General features: G+C 41.3%; 2 protein-coding genes across 2 annotated transcripts in view; both read left to right on the forward strand.

The window, feature by feature from the left end:
• The first annotated feature begins 1,522 nt into the window (after positions 1 to 1,522).
• LOC115542515 (general transcription factor II-I repeat domain-containing protein 2A-like) lies at positions 1,523 to 3,718 on the forward strand. Its single transcript, XM_030354792.1, has one exon. It carries the CDS (start codon positions 1,777 to 1,779, stop codon positions 3,265 to 3,267), a length of 1,491 nt encoding a protein of 496 aa, XP_030210652.1. The 5' UTR covers positions 1,523 to 1,776; the 3' UTR covers positions 3,268 to 3,718.
• A 733-nt stretch (positions 3,719 to 4,451) lies between these two features.
• Positions 4,452 to 18,441, forward strand: part of LOC115541725 (multidrug resistance-associated protein 4-like) — a 56,586-nt gene continuing 42,596 nt past the window's right edge. The window contains exons 1-5 of the mRNA XM_030353573.1: positions 4,452 to 4,604; positions 6,640 to 6,861; positions 7,200 to 7,289; positions 16,264 to 16,427; positions 16,854 to 16,979. Coding sequence (XP_030209433.1) covers positions 4,452 to 4,604; positions 6,640 to 6,861; positions 7,200 to 7,289; positions 16,264 to 16,427; positions 16,854 to 16,979 — 755 coding nt within the window. The remainder of the gene's footprint in view (positions 4,605 to 6,639; positions 6,862 to 7,199; positions 7,290 to 16,263; positions 16,428 to 16,853; positions 16,980 to 18,441) is intronic.

Raw genomic sequence — 18,441 nt, forward strand, 5'->3', positions numbered from 1 at the left:
CCAGCACATTTCAAACCAAACTGACGCCAATGGCTAGGACCATGGGTCCTTCTCCCTCCAAACAGAAACAGGCGGGCAGTGCAGCGAGCGCAATGCACTGTGGTAGTTGGAGGATTTCTTACTTTTGAGCCAGATAGACACTTTCTGCCTTTTCTCAGGCTAGGATGAACCGATTTCAATTTTCTTTACACATTTATAATACATAGAATTATTAACTTCATATAACCTTCATATCTCCACCGGAGTTGTTTTATTTTTCTTATGTTTTGTGTGTATGCTGTGTGACTTTAGGCTACTGCTGCCTATCTTGGCCAGGACACTGGAAGAGATGTTTAATCAAAATTATGATTATTATCAACTAACCAATAGTACTTGCCTTAGATTTTAAAATTTAAATGCACTTTTCAGCCCTGAATAACAGTAAAAGCTATTTAATAATTGATTTTGTAACGGGTTCACCGGAGTCAGGACACAGTTCTTGGTGGAAATGGAGCGAACTCCCTTTTATTTCCACAAACACGGTTAGGTTAAACAAACACAAAGTCACACAAACAAAAGGACAACGTTCAATGTTCAATCCGTCCATCTCCTGGTCTTACGACGCTCTTTCTCTGGCTCTCAGAGAGCATCTTCCTTCTCTCTCTCTCAACCCCTGACTGAAAGACAAGCAGGCAGATAAATAGAATACACACTTCCTGATTGGGTCAGATTGCAGACACCTGTCCGCAATCAGACCCCATCACCCCAGCAGACCCGGTGCGCCATACTCCCCCTGCAGGCCAGACACCGCCCCACCTCCACAGATTTGCATGCATAGTATACTACACTTTCCATTGAACAATTACCTTGTTACCATAAATTGAATTTTGTAATGTAATCAAAGTGGTTAAAAAATATATAAATATTGGCACTGCTTATAGGAGTCATTTGTGGTGAACGAATGTTATATGTTGTAAAATGATACGCAAAATGTTGTTATATTATATGCTCAGAAATTTGTTACATTATTGCTATGGGTTTAATTACAACTAGACGGAGACAATCGCGGGCAACAATCCCCTTCTCCTCCATGTCGCAGTTCACATACTTCAGGGGTCTCCAACACGTCGATCGCGAGCTACCGGTAGCTCGCGGGCAGGTTTTCAGTAGCTCGCCTGATAGGTTGACCGAAAAAAATAAAAAAATAAAAAATTATAATAATAATTAAAAAAATTAAAAAAATTAAAAATAATAATATTCCGACGACAGTAAATGCACCTCATCTCACTTACGTTCACATATATGTCACATTGGTGTCCGGTGTAAATGTAGCCAAAGTGACGTTGTGACGTTGAGTGACGTTGTACGCTCGCTAAGCTAAAGTGAGGAGTTTGGTGGTATTAGCAGAACTTTACACAAACAACAAAGATGGAAAACCAAGGTGGCCAAGTCAAGAAAAAGCAGAAAACATACCATTTCCATTTAGAGTGGGAATGCGAGTTCTTCTTTACTAGCGTGAAGGACAAGTGTGTGTGCGTCATATGCGGGAGCAGTGTTTCGGTCGGCAAAAGAGGTAACGTGGAGCGCCACCACACTCAAGTCCACGGTAACTTTGCGCGGGATTTTCCAGCAGGCAGCACTCTACGGACTGAGAAAGTGAACCAGCTGAAAGCAAACCTTAAAAAACAGCAATGTTTATTCATCGGACCGACGAAGAAAGCCAACGCGGCCACGGAGGCATCATTTAAAGTGGCGCACATTTTGACAAAACACAAGAAGCCATACACCGATGGCGGGATGGTGAAGGAAGCAATGACAGCGGTGGCCGACACATTATTCAAGGACCATAAAAGTAAGACTGAAATCATGTCCGCTATCGCTGATGTACAGCTTGGCGCAAACACAGTGGCACGGCGAGTGTCTGCGCTCTCTGCCGATGCAGTGGGTCAGTTGGAGCGGGACATGATTAAATGCAAATGGTTTTCAATTCAATGTGACGAGTCGGTGGATGCGGCTGATACCGCTCAGATGGCTGTGTTTGTCCGGATGGTTTTCGAAGACGCTTCCACCAGAGAGGAGTTTTTAACGTTGCTTCCACTAAAAACCACAACCAGAGGAGTCGATATTTACAACGTTGTGAAAAAGTACTTCGTTGAACATAACGTGCCTATTGAAAAGCTGGTGTCTATTACAACAGACGGCGCACCAGCTATGACAGGACGCCACTCAGGATTTATTGCACTGTGCAAGGCCGACCCGGACTTTCCTAAAATTGTGAACTATCACTGCATCATTCACCAGCAGGCTATATGCGCCAAAGTCATGAGATTTGATCATGTGATGACACCTGTCATTAAGATCATCAACTCCATTCGCGCAAAGGCCAAGCAGCACAGAAGCTTCAAACTGCTCCTCCAGGAACTGTCTGCTGAACACAGTGATCTCCTTCTCCACACTGAGGTGAGGTGGCTGAGCCGAGGAAAAATACTGCATCGCTTCTGCTCATTGCTGAACGAAATCAAGGCTTTCATGGAGTCAAGAGAGGAGGACACTACACTTTTGTCTGATGCTGAGTGGCTGCTTGATCTTGCGTTCCTGACAGACATGACAGAGAAACTCAATCAGCTCAACACCCAGTTACAAGGTAAAGACAGAACAATTTCGGACATGATCAGTGCTGTTAAGGCTTTTAAAGCAAAACTGTCATTCTACCTCCAGCAACTGAAAAACAAAAGACTGCAACACTTCCCAACAGTAGTTAAGATGTTAGATAGCCATGCAGGGGCTGACTTTGTTTTGGATGTCAATAAATATTGTGACCTCATGTCAAAGCTAGGCCAGGAGTTTGAGGATAGGTTCAATGATTTTGATAAGCTGGAGCCATGTGTGGCATTCATTGCCAACCCATTCATGGAGGTAGACATCACAGAGATTTCAGAAAAGATGGCTGAACTGTTCACTGTCAATCCTGTGGAGATGGAGATGGAGGTTATAAATCTCCAGAATCATGTTCAGCTTAAGTCTCAGCAACACTCACAACATTTCTGGAGCCTTGTAGACCCAGAAAACTACAAGAACATTCACCAAGCAGCACTTAAAATTTCTGCTTTATTTGGTTCGACATACCTTTGTGAAGCTGCTTTTTCTGACATGAATGTCATCAAATCTAAATTCAGAACAAGACTGACAGATGAACATTTAAATGACTGTATTAGAGTGAACCTGAGCGCATACACTCCAGCATACACCTCTTTGGTGGACTCCATGCAGTGCCAGTCATCTCACTAAGTTTTAAAAAGAGTGAGTGTACTAATGTTTTCTTGGACCTTTGATGTTGAGTTATTGTGTTATTGTTATTGAGTTGAGTTATTTTTGATAAGCATTGTGTATTGCAATTGCACACGTGTACAAACAGAAGGACTCCATGCAGTGCCAGTCATCTCACTAAGTTTTAAAAAGAGTGAGTGTACTAATGTTTTCTTGGACCTTTGATGTTGAGTTATTAAGTTATTGTATTAGAGTTGAGTTATTTTTGATAAGCATTGTGTATTGCAATTTCACACGTGTACAAACAGAAGCACGTGTGATTAATTAATCAGTTAATCAGTTAATCAGTTAATAAATGCATAATAAATTCATGCATTTATTAATCAGTTCATTAATAAATATGTGCGATGTGATGCAAGTAGCTCTTGGCCACTTAATTTTTTTCTAAGTAGCTCTCAGTTGAAAAAAGGTTGGAGACCCCTGCTTCAGGGAGTCAAAGCCAAAGTTCCTTTCCCCCAATTCCTTCTATAGCATTGCTGAGATCACCCTTACTACGAGTCTCATTGTGGAAATACCAGTGACGTAAGAGAACCCGTCGTGTTATATGCCATAACACCAACAGCAGAACTGTTATCCAAATAACAAAGAAGTGTTCAACAATTGTGTTACAGTGTGTGTACTGTATTCACACAGACACACACACACACACACACACGCACACGCACACGCACGTGGCGCTTGCACGGTCGTAGCTCATTGGCGGGCCAAATTCTCTGGGCAGGCAAGGAGAGAAAGGAGAGGTAACTTGGACCCTTATGACGACATATGGGGCCAAATTCGCAATCGGAGCGTCTGAGCTTCAATTTTTCCAAGGCGGAGCAGGAAACCTAGTGCTCATTTTACACCTAACGTCATTTCTAGCCACTGCAGGACCATAGGCAGGCTAGGGGAACTCATTAATGTTAGAACATCTTATAAAGTCACATTTTAATGCCATGGAACCCATAAATAACACTTTAGAATTGACTACTCATATTATTCGTATTTTAAGCTCCAAACCAACAGTCACGCAACATGTTACAAATCTAAATAAAATTAACATTTGAGGTAAGCATATAGCTTTTTCGCTAAGAATAGCCGTTTCTAAATGCCGGCCATCTTGGTTATAATTCTAGCTGGGTGGAGGGATCTAATTCCTGGCACAGATGAATGAAGCCCATTTAACCCTCTTTAACAGATACTGGGATGAAGAGTGCCTGAAGGCATCCAAAGACCTGAAAGAACCAAGCTTATCCAAAGCCATCATCTTTTGCCACTGGAAATTCTATGCAGCGCTGACCCTCATCACATTCATTGAGGTAATTTACGCATTGCAGGCCGACTCATCACTTATTTAATCCTAATTTTTTCAACCTAAGAGTTGGCTTGTTGTTTTATTTCACCCTGAGAAACGTTTATTTTTACATTTCAAATAGTTGGAATTTTCATTCAAGATATCTGTAACGTAATTGTGACTAGTCGAAAGGACAGATAGTGATATCTGTATTTCAGTTTTGACTAGGCAAAACTGAATTACAGATATCTGCAAAGACGGCACTGAAAACGACATTCAACTCGTCACATATCTTAAATGGCAATTGCAGATATCTGTTCACTTTTGACTAGGCAGAATGAAAGTTAAAGATAACTCAAACGTCATAATTTTGCAAGCCAATTTGACAAAAATTCGCTAGACTTGATGTGTTGCAGATATCTGTAATTCAGTTTTACCAAGTCAAAAAGAACATTTCGGATATCCGCAACTACATTCCTCCTAGGAGAAATGACGTCACGTTTGCCATTCATGTCTATGGCGTTTCTGATTACAGATATCTACAATTCAATTGCAAACATCCACTATGTGAATTACGGATATCTGCAATTCCAGTTTGAAATATCTACAATTTGATTCTGACTAGTCATAATTCCAGTAAGAGATATCTACAACGTCATTTCGCCTAGTGAAAAATTAATTTAAGATATGTAAATATCTTGAATTGAGATGAATTAAAGATATCTTGAACTGGAATTGTGGCTAGTCATAATCAAATTGTAGATATCTCAAACTGGAATTACAGATATCTACTGTTCAGTTGCAGATACCCATAATTCAAATATTGTGCATCTGCAATTGAACTGTAGATACTGTATCTGTAATGAGAAACCCCATAGAAATGAATGGAAAAAGTGACATCATTTCTCCTGGGAGGCATGTCTTTGTGGATATCTCAAATAACAATTGTGGATAGGAAGAATGTAGTTGCGGATATCCGAAATGTTCTTTTTGACTAGGCAAAACTGAATTGCAGTTATCTGCCACACATAACCAGTCTAGTGAATTGATGTCAAATTGGATTGCCTAACACCTCGTCGCCTGTGGCCCTTGGTCGGCCCTTCGACATCACGAAAAGAATGCAAATTGTGTTTGAAGCAGAGCGGAACCCTCACAAACTGTTTGGCGTTGACGGAAAAAAAGATAGAATGTTACTATTTTTTTCCGTAAGTTACAGTCATACTTTAGTTACAGTGATAAAATGGCATAGATTACTTTGTTGTAGAGCTGTCAGTTAAACGCGTTATTAACGGCGTTAACGCAAACCAAATTTAACGGCGTTAATTTTTTTATCGCGCGATTAACGCAATTATTTTATTTAAAAAAAAAAAAAAATTTTTTTTTTTTTTTTTTCCTTTGGCTCAAAACAAAGAAGCAGTAGCCTGACTGCTATGTTCAAATGACATTTGTTCAAAGCAGTCGTTTAATTGCACTATAGGCTCTTTTTTTGTATCGTCCTGTTTTGATCAGTGTATATGCCAATGTTGTTATCATTAAAAATCATTTGCACAAGGCAAGCCGATGCACTTCACCATGTTGATAAGAGAATTAAAATGAGAAGAATTATGGGACAAAAAAATCAAGGGATATTTAGCATAGAAAAATAATTTGTGATTAATCGCGATTAATTAGAGTTAACTATGACATTAATGCGATTAATCACGATTAAATATTTTAATCGCTTGACAGCTCTACTTTGTTGTCAATCATATAAGAGATATTCAAATGTTTCAAAACAGAACAAAAATGGTTTTGAGTTCACTGGCTCTTTAAGTCTAGTGAAATTCAACTTATTAAATTGAAACCCAAGCAAACAGTTTTCATTAATGGCATGCCATCTACATGCAGACTCTTCTGGTGTTTTTATTTCCTCCTAAATGCATATTTAGCTTTACCTTAACCTAATACCTTCACATAATCAATTGGCATTCAATGAGAATCGGCAGATTTGCGTTGAAGCGACAGCGTCTGCTGAATGTAACTTAATGGATCGTCTGAACGTAACCACTCTCTGCTCTCAGGAGGCGACCAAGCTGGTCCAGCCAGTGCTGCTGGGGTACCTGTTGCACTACTTTGAGACTTACGACCCCAACGACTACCATGGTTTACAACTGGCATTCTGCTACGCCTTCGGCATATCCCTATGCTCCCTTCTGCTCGCGGTGATGCATCACCTGTACTTCCATTATCAGAAGGTGGGCATGAAGATACGGGTTGCCCTGTGTCACATGATCTACAAGAAGGTGAGCCTATTGGAAGGGGCTGGAGGGAGTTGATGTTGCTTGAAACGGGGTGTATTTTACCTGCAGTTGTTAAGGAATTCTCAGAGTGAGCTAAAGCTGTAGGTGGCTTGAGCGTTGGCGAGCAATTAAGCAATATGAATCATTTCCTCAAGATAAGAAGTCATTATAAAGACTGAGAGAAATGGAGATTCTTGGAGCTTTTGAAGTTCACGTCCTGGAATCACTGTAAACAGGGAGGGAAAGATTTTTTTTACGGGTCAGGGTCGTGGTTGGGTTATTTATTCATGTTGAGACCCCTGAGTGTCTTAAGTTTTAATGTTGTTCTTCTGTCCAACCAGGCCCTATGTCTCAGCAACTCGGCCACAGGGAAAACGACCACAGGTCAGATCGTCAATCTCCTCTCCAACGACGTTGGCAAGTTTGACGAAGTATGTGAAATCTCTGAAACGTTTGATCAAAGTTGCTGAATGCAGTAAAGACAAATAAACATAGCATTCACAGCTCATATAGTCCAGGGAAAGGTTCTCTATTAACCCGGAAAACATCAATCATAACAGTAACATTAATCTACTGGTAGACTGCAGCCATCGGGGGATCGAACCCAGTAGACTATCCCCTGTGTCTTCCACACTTGGGCAACAGACGCAGATATCTCTCCTCTAGGTGTCAGCATGTTATTCGTAATAGTGCGGCCATTACCCGACAGCCTGCCAAGAACAGTCCCACTTATTCAAGTTCCAGTTTGCATTTTAATTAGTGAGCTTGGCAACTAGTGTGAAATATTTTGGTGGCCTCTGCTCCTTGTTCATTGACATGAATCTACTAAATTCCCTGCACTGTGAAAACGAAAACTTCAAATTGTTGGTCTCATTATGATTTCTGAGTAAAATGAATATGAAACATTAAGTATTCATATCAACTGTGCAATGCAATTTAGTCCAACCAACAATGTTGAGTTTTGGGTCAAGAGTTAGGCTCACTGTAGTATCTTTGTTAGCAAGACACACGGGTTTAAGTCAGACTCTGTCTGAGGCTGGGCCAACTACGGTGCACATGCGCATTTCGACACTTTGGAAAATACGGGGTTTCTCAACGGAATTTTCAGATGGTAAATATTGTGGCGAATCCTACCCCCCGGGGAGTCTGGGTATTCGTGATGCCGGTTGGGAAAAAGGGGTTTATTGCCTTTTGTCAATGTGTTTCTGTTAAGGTACGGCCCCACCAACCGCGTTGCTCGCGTTAGGGGCGTTGAAAATCGGCATTTTTGCATAGGGAACCATTGGTCTAGGCGCGGTACACGCGTTGAAGCGTTGAAGCGTTGCGTTGGGGGCGATGGGCGCGGCAGTTGCACGTAATTACGCACGTAAACGCAGTAACGCGCCCAACGCACCAACGCCCGGAGGCGAATTTTTTTTTTGAAGGGTTGTAGCGGGAAGCTTGTGAATATTCATGAGGGAACTCATCCCTGATTGGCTGGGACTTTGCGGGACTTGTTGGCTGGGACTTGGCTCGCTGGGACTTTGTCAGAGGGCTTGTGTGAAAATCACGAACGCAAATGAATTAAACGTTGTTATAAATCAACACGAATAATGTGACACATGATACCCACCTACTACACGGCAACTCTATAGCTACCTTTCTGTAAGTACAAACGTTAGCTCACTCATCTAAAAGCCTCTGAAACTTATGTGTCACAGGGGCTACTGTAGTAAATCCTTTTTGTATTTATTATATTTTAGAACATTATGTATAGCGCATCGGCAAATGAATTAAACGTTGTTATAAATCAACACGAATCATTTTAGCAATAATGTGACACATGATACCCACCTACTACACGGCAACTTTATAGCTACCTTTCTGTAAGTACAAACGTTAGCTCACTCGTCTAAAAGCCCCTGTGAAACTGTTATGAGTCACAGGGGCTGCTGTAGTAAATCCTTTTTGTATTTATTATATTTTATAACGTTATGTATAGCGCATCGCAGTGCTTTCGGCAGCTGGTGATTGTTTCCAAGTTTTTTTTTTCTAATTGTTTGTCCATGTCTTGATATTTCCATTAAGATTCCATTCTGTTCTGTTTCTAGAAGTGGTGAGCATAATGGCAGGATTTATTAAAGCTTGCAACATTTGCCAGACCCATGTCAACTTTGAGGAGAGATGGAGCTGCTGGAGGTTAGTGTAGATGGATAAGAATAAACCGTATGATTTCTGATATTTGTTCATAGTGGTTCTGCCACACCCCACAACCAATTACATTATAGAAAGAAGGGCCATAAAATCTGTAGGCCTATCCATAGAATATTTTCGCGTAGGGCTACATGAATTTTAATATTGATTTTCACCTATCAATCCACCTAGCCTACTGCACGGCAACTCCATAGCTACCTTTCTGTAAGTGCCAAAACAAACGTTAGCTCGTAATGCTAACTCGTCTAAAAACAACTACTGTATTACATGTGTCACACACTATTGATACAACGATTTGTGTTGATTTATAACAACGTTTCATTTATTTGCGTTTGTGATTTTCACAAGCCCTCCGTTTTCACAAGCCCTCTGACAAAGTCCCAGCGAGCCAAGTCCCAGCCAATGAGGGATGAGTTCCCTCATCAATATTCACGAGCTTCCCGCTACCACCCTGCAAAAAATAAACTCGCCGCCCGGAGTTCAGAAAATTTAACTTTCAACGCTCCAACGCGTGACGCTTAGCCGCGGTAGCCAATCAGCGTGGAGCTTGACCCGACGTCACTGGCAGAGAGTAGTGAGCTTGCACAGAAGCATAGGGCCGACATCTTTCTTTATTCTGGGTGGAAATAGTGACATAGTTACGCCATTAAATGCGTTTATGGAAACATTTTTAGCGAGAAATGTGCATTTTACTTTCATAATGTTCGCTCGGTGAATGTGAAGGATGTTTGGTTTGATAGTTATGACGAAGAGTGAACGCTCCGTTCACTTGCATGGACAGAGTCTCTGGTTGCTAAGCAACCTCAACGTCTTGGCGGACTATTTATCTGCTGATCAACACTACGAATGCTGGAAACACACCAGACACACCATGTGAAGTTATTTAACCCGATTATTGTTATTTATATCCGAGATTATTTAATCTAACCCGATCTAAATTCTATCATGCACCCAAACGCGGCGGTGTTTGGGTTTCCTACCTCGGACTCCAGCGCAGCCACGGCCGACATCTTTCTTTATTCTGGGTGGAAATAGTTATAGTTACGCCATTAAATGCGTTTATGGAAACATTTTTAGCGAGAAATGTGCATTTTACTTTCATAATGTTCGCTCGGTGAATGTGAAGGATGTTTGGTTTGATAGTTATGACGAAGAGGGAACGCTCCGTTCACTAGCATGGACATGGACTCATCGAGCTGCGTTAGCGCGTTGATGCGTGGAAGCGTTGAACAACCACACACTGATCAAGCGTCAGGTTAGGCGCGTTAAGGCCTCCACACACCGGCGCCGCAGCGGCGCGTCAAAAACTCTGCCCCCATTATTCCGGGTGTACTAGCCCACACCGGCGCCGACTAGCTGCGCGGCAGCGTTCCGCTCCGCGCCGCCCAACTACTCTTCGAGCCATGGACATAATAAAGGATGGACCACGGACTGGAAAATGGCCGCCCATTCATTCCTATGCAAACTGCTCAGTGGCGCATGGTAACATACAGGAGCGATTTGCTTCCGCGGTATGTGGCCAGGACACGTGACCTAGTCCGTGACGTACCGGATGCAGAGATCTTCTTCTTCTAGTTTAGTGGCGGATCATAGTTTTTCCCCATATACCGCGACCTACCTACTACACAGGAGTTTGTGACAAGGACGTTGACAAGGACAAGGACGTTGGCAAATCATACTTTAAATCATACAAATAAATTCAAAGAAAAAACCAAACTAACGAAACAAAATAAACAAAATAAAACAAACTAACAAAAGAAATGAATAAAAAATAAATAAATATGTATATACTTAAGGTTAAATTCTTCTAATTAGGTTAGTATCTTTTAGCTAATTTATCAGCAATTTCATTGCCATATATTCCATGGTGGGCTGGAATCCAACAGAACTGAATAACTAAACCAAGGCTTATAATATTTAAAAGAAGATGCTTTACCTCTGTCACCAAATCTTCACGTATTGAATTATTTGTTATAAAACTTAGTATCTACAACCCATCTAAGAGCGGTTATTATTGTGGCCATCTCGATTGAGTATACTGATAAAGTCACCCACTCTATATCCGTATCCTTTTTCAAATTCTGGAATATATATGCCAATACCACATTGTCCTTTGGGATCTTTAGAACCATCTGTAAATATTTTCAGATATCCATAGAATGAAGTATTTAAATAACTTGAGCAGGCATTAGCAAAACTTTGCTTGGTGAGATGCTCGCTTTTTCGAAATGGAATAAGATGCAGCTGGGTAGGCGCTGAGAGGTGATGCATGAGGCATGATGGTGGTACGGCAGACAAGTAGAGGAGCATGATGGACTGGGATCTGATGAGGAAACAAAAAAAGATGATATAACTTAAGATAAAATATACTCTGAAGTTTCCATTTTCTGCAAACAGAAGAGAAGGGGTTTAATTAAGGCTTTGTATCATTAATAAGATAGACTGTGAATAACAAACGAAAAAATATAAAAGGCCTGGCTTAGTTTAAAGCCCACTCACCACGTCAAGGTGCAGGCCAAGAGTGGGAACATAGAACAAAGACTCACATCACAAACTCAGACAGTCACAACATGTAAAAAACATAAATACATGAAACATGCATATAAATACGAGACCAAAGACTCACATCACAAACTCAGACAGTCACAACATGTAAAAAACATATGAATACATGAAACATGTATATACAAGACCATAGACTCACATCACAAACTCAGACAGTCAAAACATGTATATGAATACGAGACACAATAGAACAAAGACTCACATCACAAACTCAGACACAACATGTAAAAAACATAAATACATACAGGCAGTTCAAATAAAAAGTGATAGAACTTTATTGATCTGGAAACTTCATAAATATGTAGGATTGCTCCATATAATACCATAGTAACATAGTAAACGTATGTAGGCCTAAAAAATTCAGTTCAATGTTATTGCTTAAGAAACAGATTCCTTCCAACTAACTATTTTACGAAGAATGCAATCAATAATTTATATAAAAGTAAATGTTTACATATCGACCAGCAACGAAGTTGGAGTAGCCTACCCAAATATTGAATTGTAATACACCAACATTGTCAACTGTCATACATAGCTAACCATAACCCTGTCATACATAGCTAAACAAGCAAATGAAAATGAAATACCTACCAACGCAACTGAAATGTTAATATTAGACAATTAACAATATTATGAAAATTACGTAGGTCTCCCATAATCATTCAGGTAATCAATACGTCCGTGCCTGTTACAGCTATTTCAATGATGTGTGGTATATATCCGTGTTCAACGCCATTCATGTTAAGTAAAAGGACAAATCTCAGACTTTGGAAGTTAATGGAGTTAATGGAAGTTAATTCGGAATTTAATTTAATTCGGAAGTTAATGGAGCCGTGCACTTAAAAATAGGTCCATAGCAAGGAGCCGTTTGTTTCAGTACGGCTCCTTTCAGCTGCCCACCCAACATCAACTGCTAATAAAACGCTTGAGGAGGCGTTTTGAAAATAAAAAACTTACATTTTTTTAGAACAGGGTAGAAAGATAATTATGAGCCTTTGATTGATATCCAGACATTTTTTGCGGAGACACAATCCTGTTCCCCACTTGTATTGGAGTGGACGGCGATATCTACTTCTGGGCCACATGAAATGACGGACCCCCGTCCACTCCCAGCTAAAACAGCTGCAATACCAGGCTTGGCCTCTGAGCACGGGTGGATTGCGGAAGTATATGCCTATCCTGGGGGCCTGCTTCGAGCCCATGTTCTATTCCCGAGCGTCGCCGCCCCTGAAAAAGCGCTTTGTAAAAGCTGGTTTGTACATCCCGGGTCCCGTAGGCACCTCCATATCTACCCCTCACCACTGGATGTCGCCCTCTTTCGTTTGTGAGAAACAATTACGAGAATGGACGATGAGAGACTGGTCGTCGAGGTGGAAAAATACGTCGAATTGTATGACCAAAGTTCCCGTCATTACAAAGACAACTCCAAAAAGGTCATTGCCTGGCGAGCCATAGCTCTGGAGATTGGATCTTCATGTGAGAAATCAACAATGGTGGACTAAGTACCCAAACCATTAACCATAATGGGAAATAGACGAAATCAAGTGACATATAATCACACCATGTAGGTAGAAACCAGATTACTTGTAATAAATATATTTTTATTTAAGGCAAGGCAACTTCATTCATATAGCACTTTTAATACATGAAGCAGACTCAAAGTGCTTCACATAGAAACATTCTCATACAATAAAATAGATAAGTAAAAGAAAACACAGGCAAAGCTCAAAAATGCATTGTCATGTATTGACTGTCTCTCTGGTATCAGATCATGTATTAACTGTCTCTCTGGATTTAAGGAAAAATAACATTAAGTGTCTTGAGCACTCAAATAAAATACACTGGCTACTGAATCCAGCACAGCAATAACATCACTGTATTTATCCCGAGGGATAAAAAAAAAGTATATATATATATATATATATATATATATATATATATATATATATATATGCAAAAGAGTATACCAGAGAGGGATAATAACTAGATTATAGGTCATCATATAGGCTGCACCATATGGTTCTGCCATTGCACACTTAGTGGCGAATTGAAATATTGGCGTGCCTCTCAGGATCTGCACGGAGCTCCTGGACCAGATTGTGGCATACCCCCTGTTCTTGTCTCTGTTCATTGATGGGGTGCACCCAAACCCTTTGTCTTCTCCTTGCCCACCTACAGCGCAGGAGAAGAAGGGCAGCCCCCCTCTGTCTGGCAACAGTTATTTATTCTGTTGAAATAAAAAAACCTCAATAAAATGTAAAAGAGCTTGCTCAATTAAAATGGATAACTACTGGCTGCATACATGTAAATGTGTGGCTATGTTAAGGCTATATAGATGGATAGATAGAAGGTAGAAGCTCCTGCAGTTATTGAGATTGTTGATGCAGTAGATGAATAATGGCAAAATATAAAATAAATAAGAAATGACAGTAAATAAAACGATTAAGTGCCCTACAAACTAAGTTGATCTGATGCTTGAAAACATACTTTCACTTCGCAGATTATACATTTTTCAAATTATTCAGCCAAAAAGATGGAAAATAAATAAAGTAGGCTACAATAGGCTACTCACCCATTGCGTTCCGTCTCTTTGCTGCGGTTGATTGACAGGTGACTTCCTGATTTTATGCTGCAGCGCGGCCGTCGCGCCGCCTCCTGTTGGTGCTACGGGCGTGCTTTTGACGCGCGTAAAATACGCGCCGCTGCGCTGCGGCGCCGGTGTGTGGAGGCCTTTACTCGCGTTGGACAACGCGAGTAACGCGCCTAACCTGACGCTTGACCAGTGTGTGGTGGTTCAACGCTTCCAACGCGTCAACGCGCCAACGCAGCTAGATGAGTCCATGTCCATGCAAGTGAACGGAGCGTTCCCTCTTCGTCATAACTATCAAACCAAACATCCTTCACATTCACTGAGCGAACATTATGAAAGTAAAATGCACATTTCTCGCTAAAAATGTTTCCATAAACGCATTTAATGGCGTAACTATGTAACTATTTCCACCCAGAATAAAGAAAAATGTCGGCCGTGGCTGCGCTGGAGTCCGAGGTAGGAAACCCAAACGCCGCCGTGTTTGGGTGATAGAGTTTAGATCAGGTTAGATTAAATAATCTCGGATATAAATAACAATAATCGGGTTAAATAACTTCACATGGTGTGTCTGGTGTGTTTCCAGCATTCGCAGTGTTGATCAGCAGAGAAGCAGTCCGCCAAGACGTTGAGGTTGCTTAGCAACCAGAGACTCTGTCCATGCAAGTGAACGGAGCGTTCCCTCTTCGTCATAACTATCAAACCAAACATCCTTCACATTCACCGAGCGAACATTATGAAAGTAAAATGCACATTTCTCGCTAGAAATGTTTCCATAAACGCATTTAATGGCGTAACTATGTTACTATTTCCACCCAGAAAAAAGAAAAATGTCGGCCGTATGCTTCTGTGCAAGCTCACTACTCTCTGCCAGTGACGTCGGGTCAAGCTCCACGCTGATTGGCTACCGCGGCTAAGCGTCACGCGTTGGAGCGTTGAAAGTTCAATTTTCTGAACTCCGGGCGTTGGTGCGTTGGGCGCGTTACTGCGTTTACGTGCGTAATTACGTGCAACTGCCGCGCCCAACGCCCCCAACGCAACGCTTCAACGCTTCAACGCGTGTACCGCGCCTAAACCAATGGTTCCCTATGCAAAAATGCCGATTTTCAACGCCCCTAACGCGAGCAACGCGGTTGGTGTGGCCGTACCAGGGTTAAGTGGGGTTTAACGGGTTTGGGGTCTTTATTGTTTGTGTGTTGTTAATTGTGCGTAGTGTTGACGCCACCGTTACCGAGACTTGCATGTCCGTTGGTTGGGTGTGCGGTTTGCTGTGTGTTGTGGGTGTGTGTTAAATAAAGGCAGCTCTCGGGATCGTGCGGTATATGGGGCACGAGAGTTGCGTCACCGTTTAACCTGTGCTCCCGTCTCGTGCAGAGCAAGTTTGACCATAATGTCAAACTTGTTCTGCACTTTGGTTTGCTGAATTTAGAGTGCGATTCTCTGCTGCTGAACTAGCTACATGTTGCTTGTTCTATTGCTGTCTGGCATTCAGAAATGTAAAATGGAAGTTTCCAATTATTAAATTTAATAAAGTGAACTTAAAACTTGTTTTGCATTCTTTGAAATGTTTATTTTTAAATAATATTAACCTTAATTTGAAATATTAAGTTAACACCCCTGACTTATTTTTTTGAGTTTTGTAAAATATAAAAATCTTAGTTGGTATAACTAACTTTCAAGTTTGTCTAAAGAAGAAAATGATCTTTTGATGGGCTCAAAACTCAAAAATTGATTGCAGTAAGTAGCCTATTTTTTACAGTGTGTAAAGTCTATTTACTAAAAGCGTAGTTTCTAAATGGCCAAAATAAGTGAGCCTCAAAAATGTCTGAAGCCTCTTAAAGATGGGGGCCAGAAAACTGAATAAACACAAAAGTGTTTATTCACTCATTTGTTGACCTACTCTTTTGTCAGATGGGTTCATTATATCATAGACCCTGACAAAAAAAGTCACAACCTATGATATAATCTATGATCTTTCTTCTCCCTCACTCACTATTTAGCGTTTTTCTCCATCACAACAAGAAGGCTGCTCCTAATTTGTTTCTTCCTTTCCTCTCCAGCTTACTATTTGGCTGCAAGCCCTGTGGGTGGCGCCTATCCAGGTAGCAGTGGTGGTCGCCCTACTGTGGGCAGAAATCGGGCCCTCGTGTTTGGCTGGCATACTAGTCCCCATAATTCTGATGCCCCTGCAAACCCTGTTTGGGAGGCTGTTCTCCATGTTCAGGTATCTTGTATGCCCTTCACCCAGCGACATCATAAAATGCATTCAAATCTGCAGCAGGGTTTCAGATGCTATTAAATAAAATACTGTGTCGTAAATGAAATTATTTTTCATCACTAATCATAGAGCACCTTTCAGAGGGCAGTTCTCCAACTGAAATCCTCTCCTGCCAGACTAAGCCACTCCCCTAAACATATGCCTAACAAACTAGCCTTAGCATTTTCGGCTGAATCAAATGATTGGATGACTTATTACAGGCCTGTGACAGCCACAGGTAAAGGCTTTTTTATTTATTTCAACAACTATGACCCTACAGCTATGCTTGTAAAATATATAGCCTATCCTACCTTGAGCTTTTATGACATCGATTTAGGGGTATTACGTCCGCATACGCATTACGTAAAGTATTGGACCTATGATGCATTGCAGGAGCAGGATGGCAGTGCTCACCGACAGCAGGATTCGCACCATGAACGAAGTGGTGTTCGGCATGCGCATCATCAAGATGTACGCCTGGGAGAAGCCCTTTGCGTCTCTGGTTTCACGTTTCAGAGGGTAAGGAGGGGTTTCAACAATTTAAATGGCCCCAAATCTTACCCTCAGGTGTGAATTTGTCCACTTGTGGTGTGTGTGTGTGTGTACTCCACCCAGATGTATGATGGGTAGACCTACACTGTACCGGCCCTAGGACCAGGGACGTGCACAGGGGGGTTGCTCAGGTTGCTTGGGCAACTACCCATATGCCCTCCTCGACTCAGGTTGCCCTTCCTTTTTTTTTTTTTTTTTTTAATCATTTAATGGATGCAGAATTTCATGTAGGCCTAGATAAAAAAAATCGCCACTCGAAACATTTCATAAAGTAAGCGTAGCCTCATTCAATTCCGTTCGGGCACTGAGAGTGAAAGTCAGTAGGGGCAGGACAAACGCGGCGTGTGAAAGCTGCTTTACGTAGCTGCAGCGCTGCACGCGACCGGAACACCGGCACCTGTGAGACGACTGCCTTGATGTTGTCGGAAAAGGTGAATTTGAGATGTATAACAAACAAACAATCATCATCACGTTTTATGAAATGAATTACAATCTTCATAAATCCAGGCTCAGTTTGCCACGTAACGTTTCGCCTAAATAATCAGACAGCTAGCTAGCTTGCGGACAAGCAGCCAGTCTACACATTTTTTGGTAGGCAAACTAAGCTACATGTCTGCTTATAGTTAGTTTCTAACATTTTGTTTTAAAAAGAAGAATAAAAGATGGAAGTAATGCATCACTCTTTCATTCAAAATGGTTCATGCCTAAATCTTATCACTATTTTGGGCGTTGTTTGTTATTGTTAAGTGAAGCCGAAATGCCCAGTGAAAAGAGGAGGATTCAGGAGAGAGAGAGACAACTAAAGGAGGTGTCATGCCAAATTTGTACCGGCTGCCAAATTTGTACCGGGCGCGTCATCCATACGTAATCCATTCTAAACCTGCCTGGCAACAGATGATCGCGTCGTCCGTTGCCTGGCAACGGACGATCGCGTCGAATGACGTGAAAGGTTCACGAACATTCGCGAACCTTCATGCTCGTTCATTCGCACTTGTCCGTTATCTGTATTGTGCTATTTCGTCCTTGACCTGCTTTAAACACTCAGTTTACTTGCTAAATTTGATTAAACAATTAAATACAATACAAATATAAAGTAAAAACAAGTGTTATCTAGCGATCCGTTTTCTGTATTATGTTTTGGCAACATGAGCGCGAATGTTTTTTGAAACCCGCTTTAAACACTCAGTTTACTAGCTAAATTTGATAAAACAATTAAATACAATAAAAATATAAAGTAAAAACAAGTGTTATCTAGTGATCCGTTATCTGTATGTTATTTCGTCTTTGGCAACATGAGCGCGAATGTTTTTTGAAACCTGCCCGGCAACGGACAACCCTTACGTAATCAGTTGTCCGTTGCCTGGCAACGGACAACTGTTGACGTGCCCGGTACAAATTTGCCAGCCGGTACAAATTTGGCATGACAGAG

The sequence above is a fragment of the Gadus morhua genome, chromosome 4 (genome assembly GCF_902167405.1).
Source record: "Gadus morhua chromosome 4, gadMor3.0, whole genome shotgun sequence".
NCBI lineage: Eukaryota > Metazoa > Chordata > Actinopteri > Gadiformes > Gadidae > Gadus > Gadus morhua.

Coding starts and splice junctions, on each gene's coding strand:
- LOC115542515 (XM_030354792.1), top strand. CDS start 1,777: ATGGTGAAGGAAGCAATGACAGCGGTGGCCGACACATTATTCAAGGAC.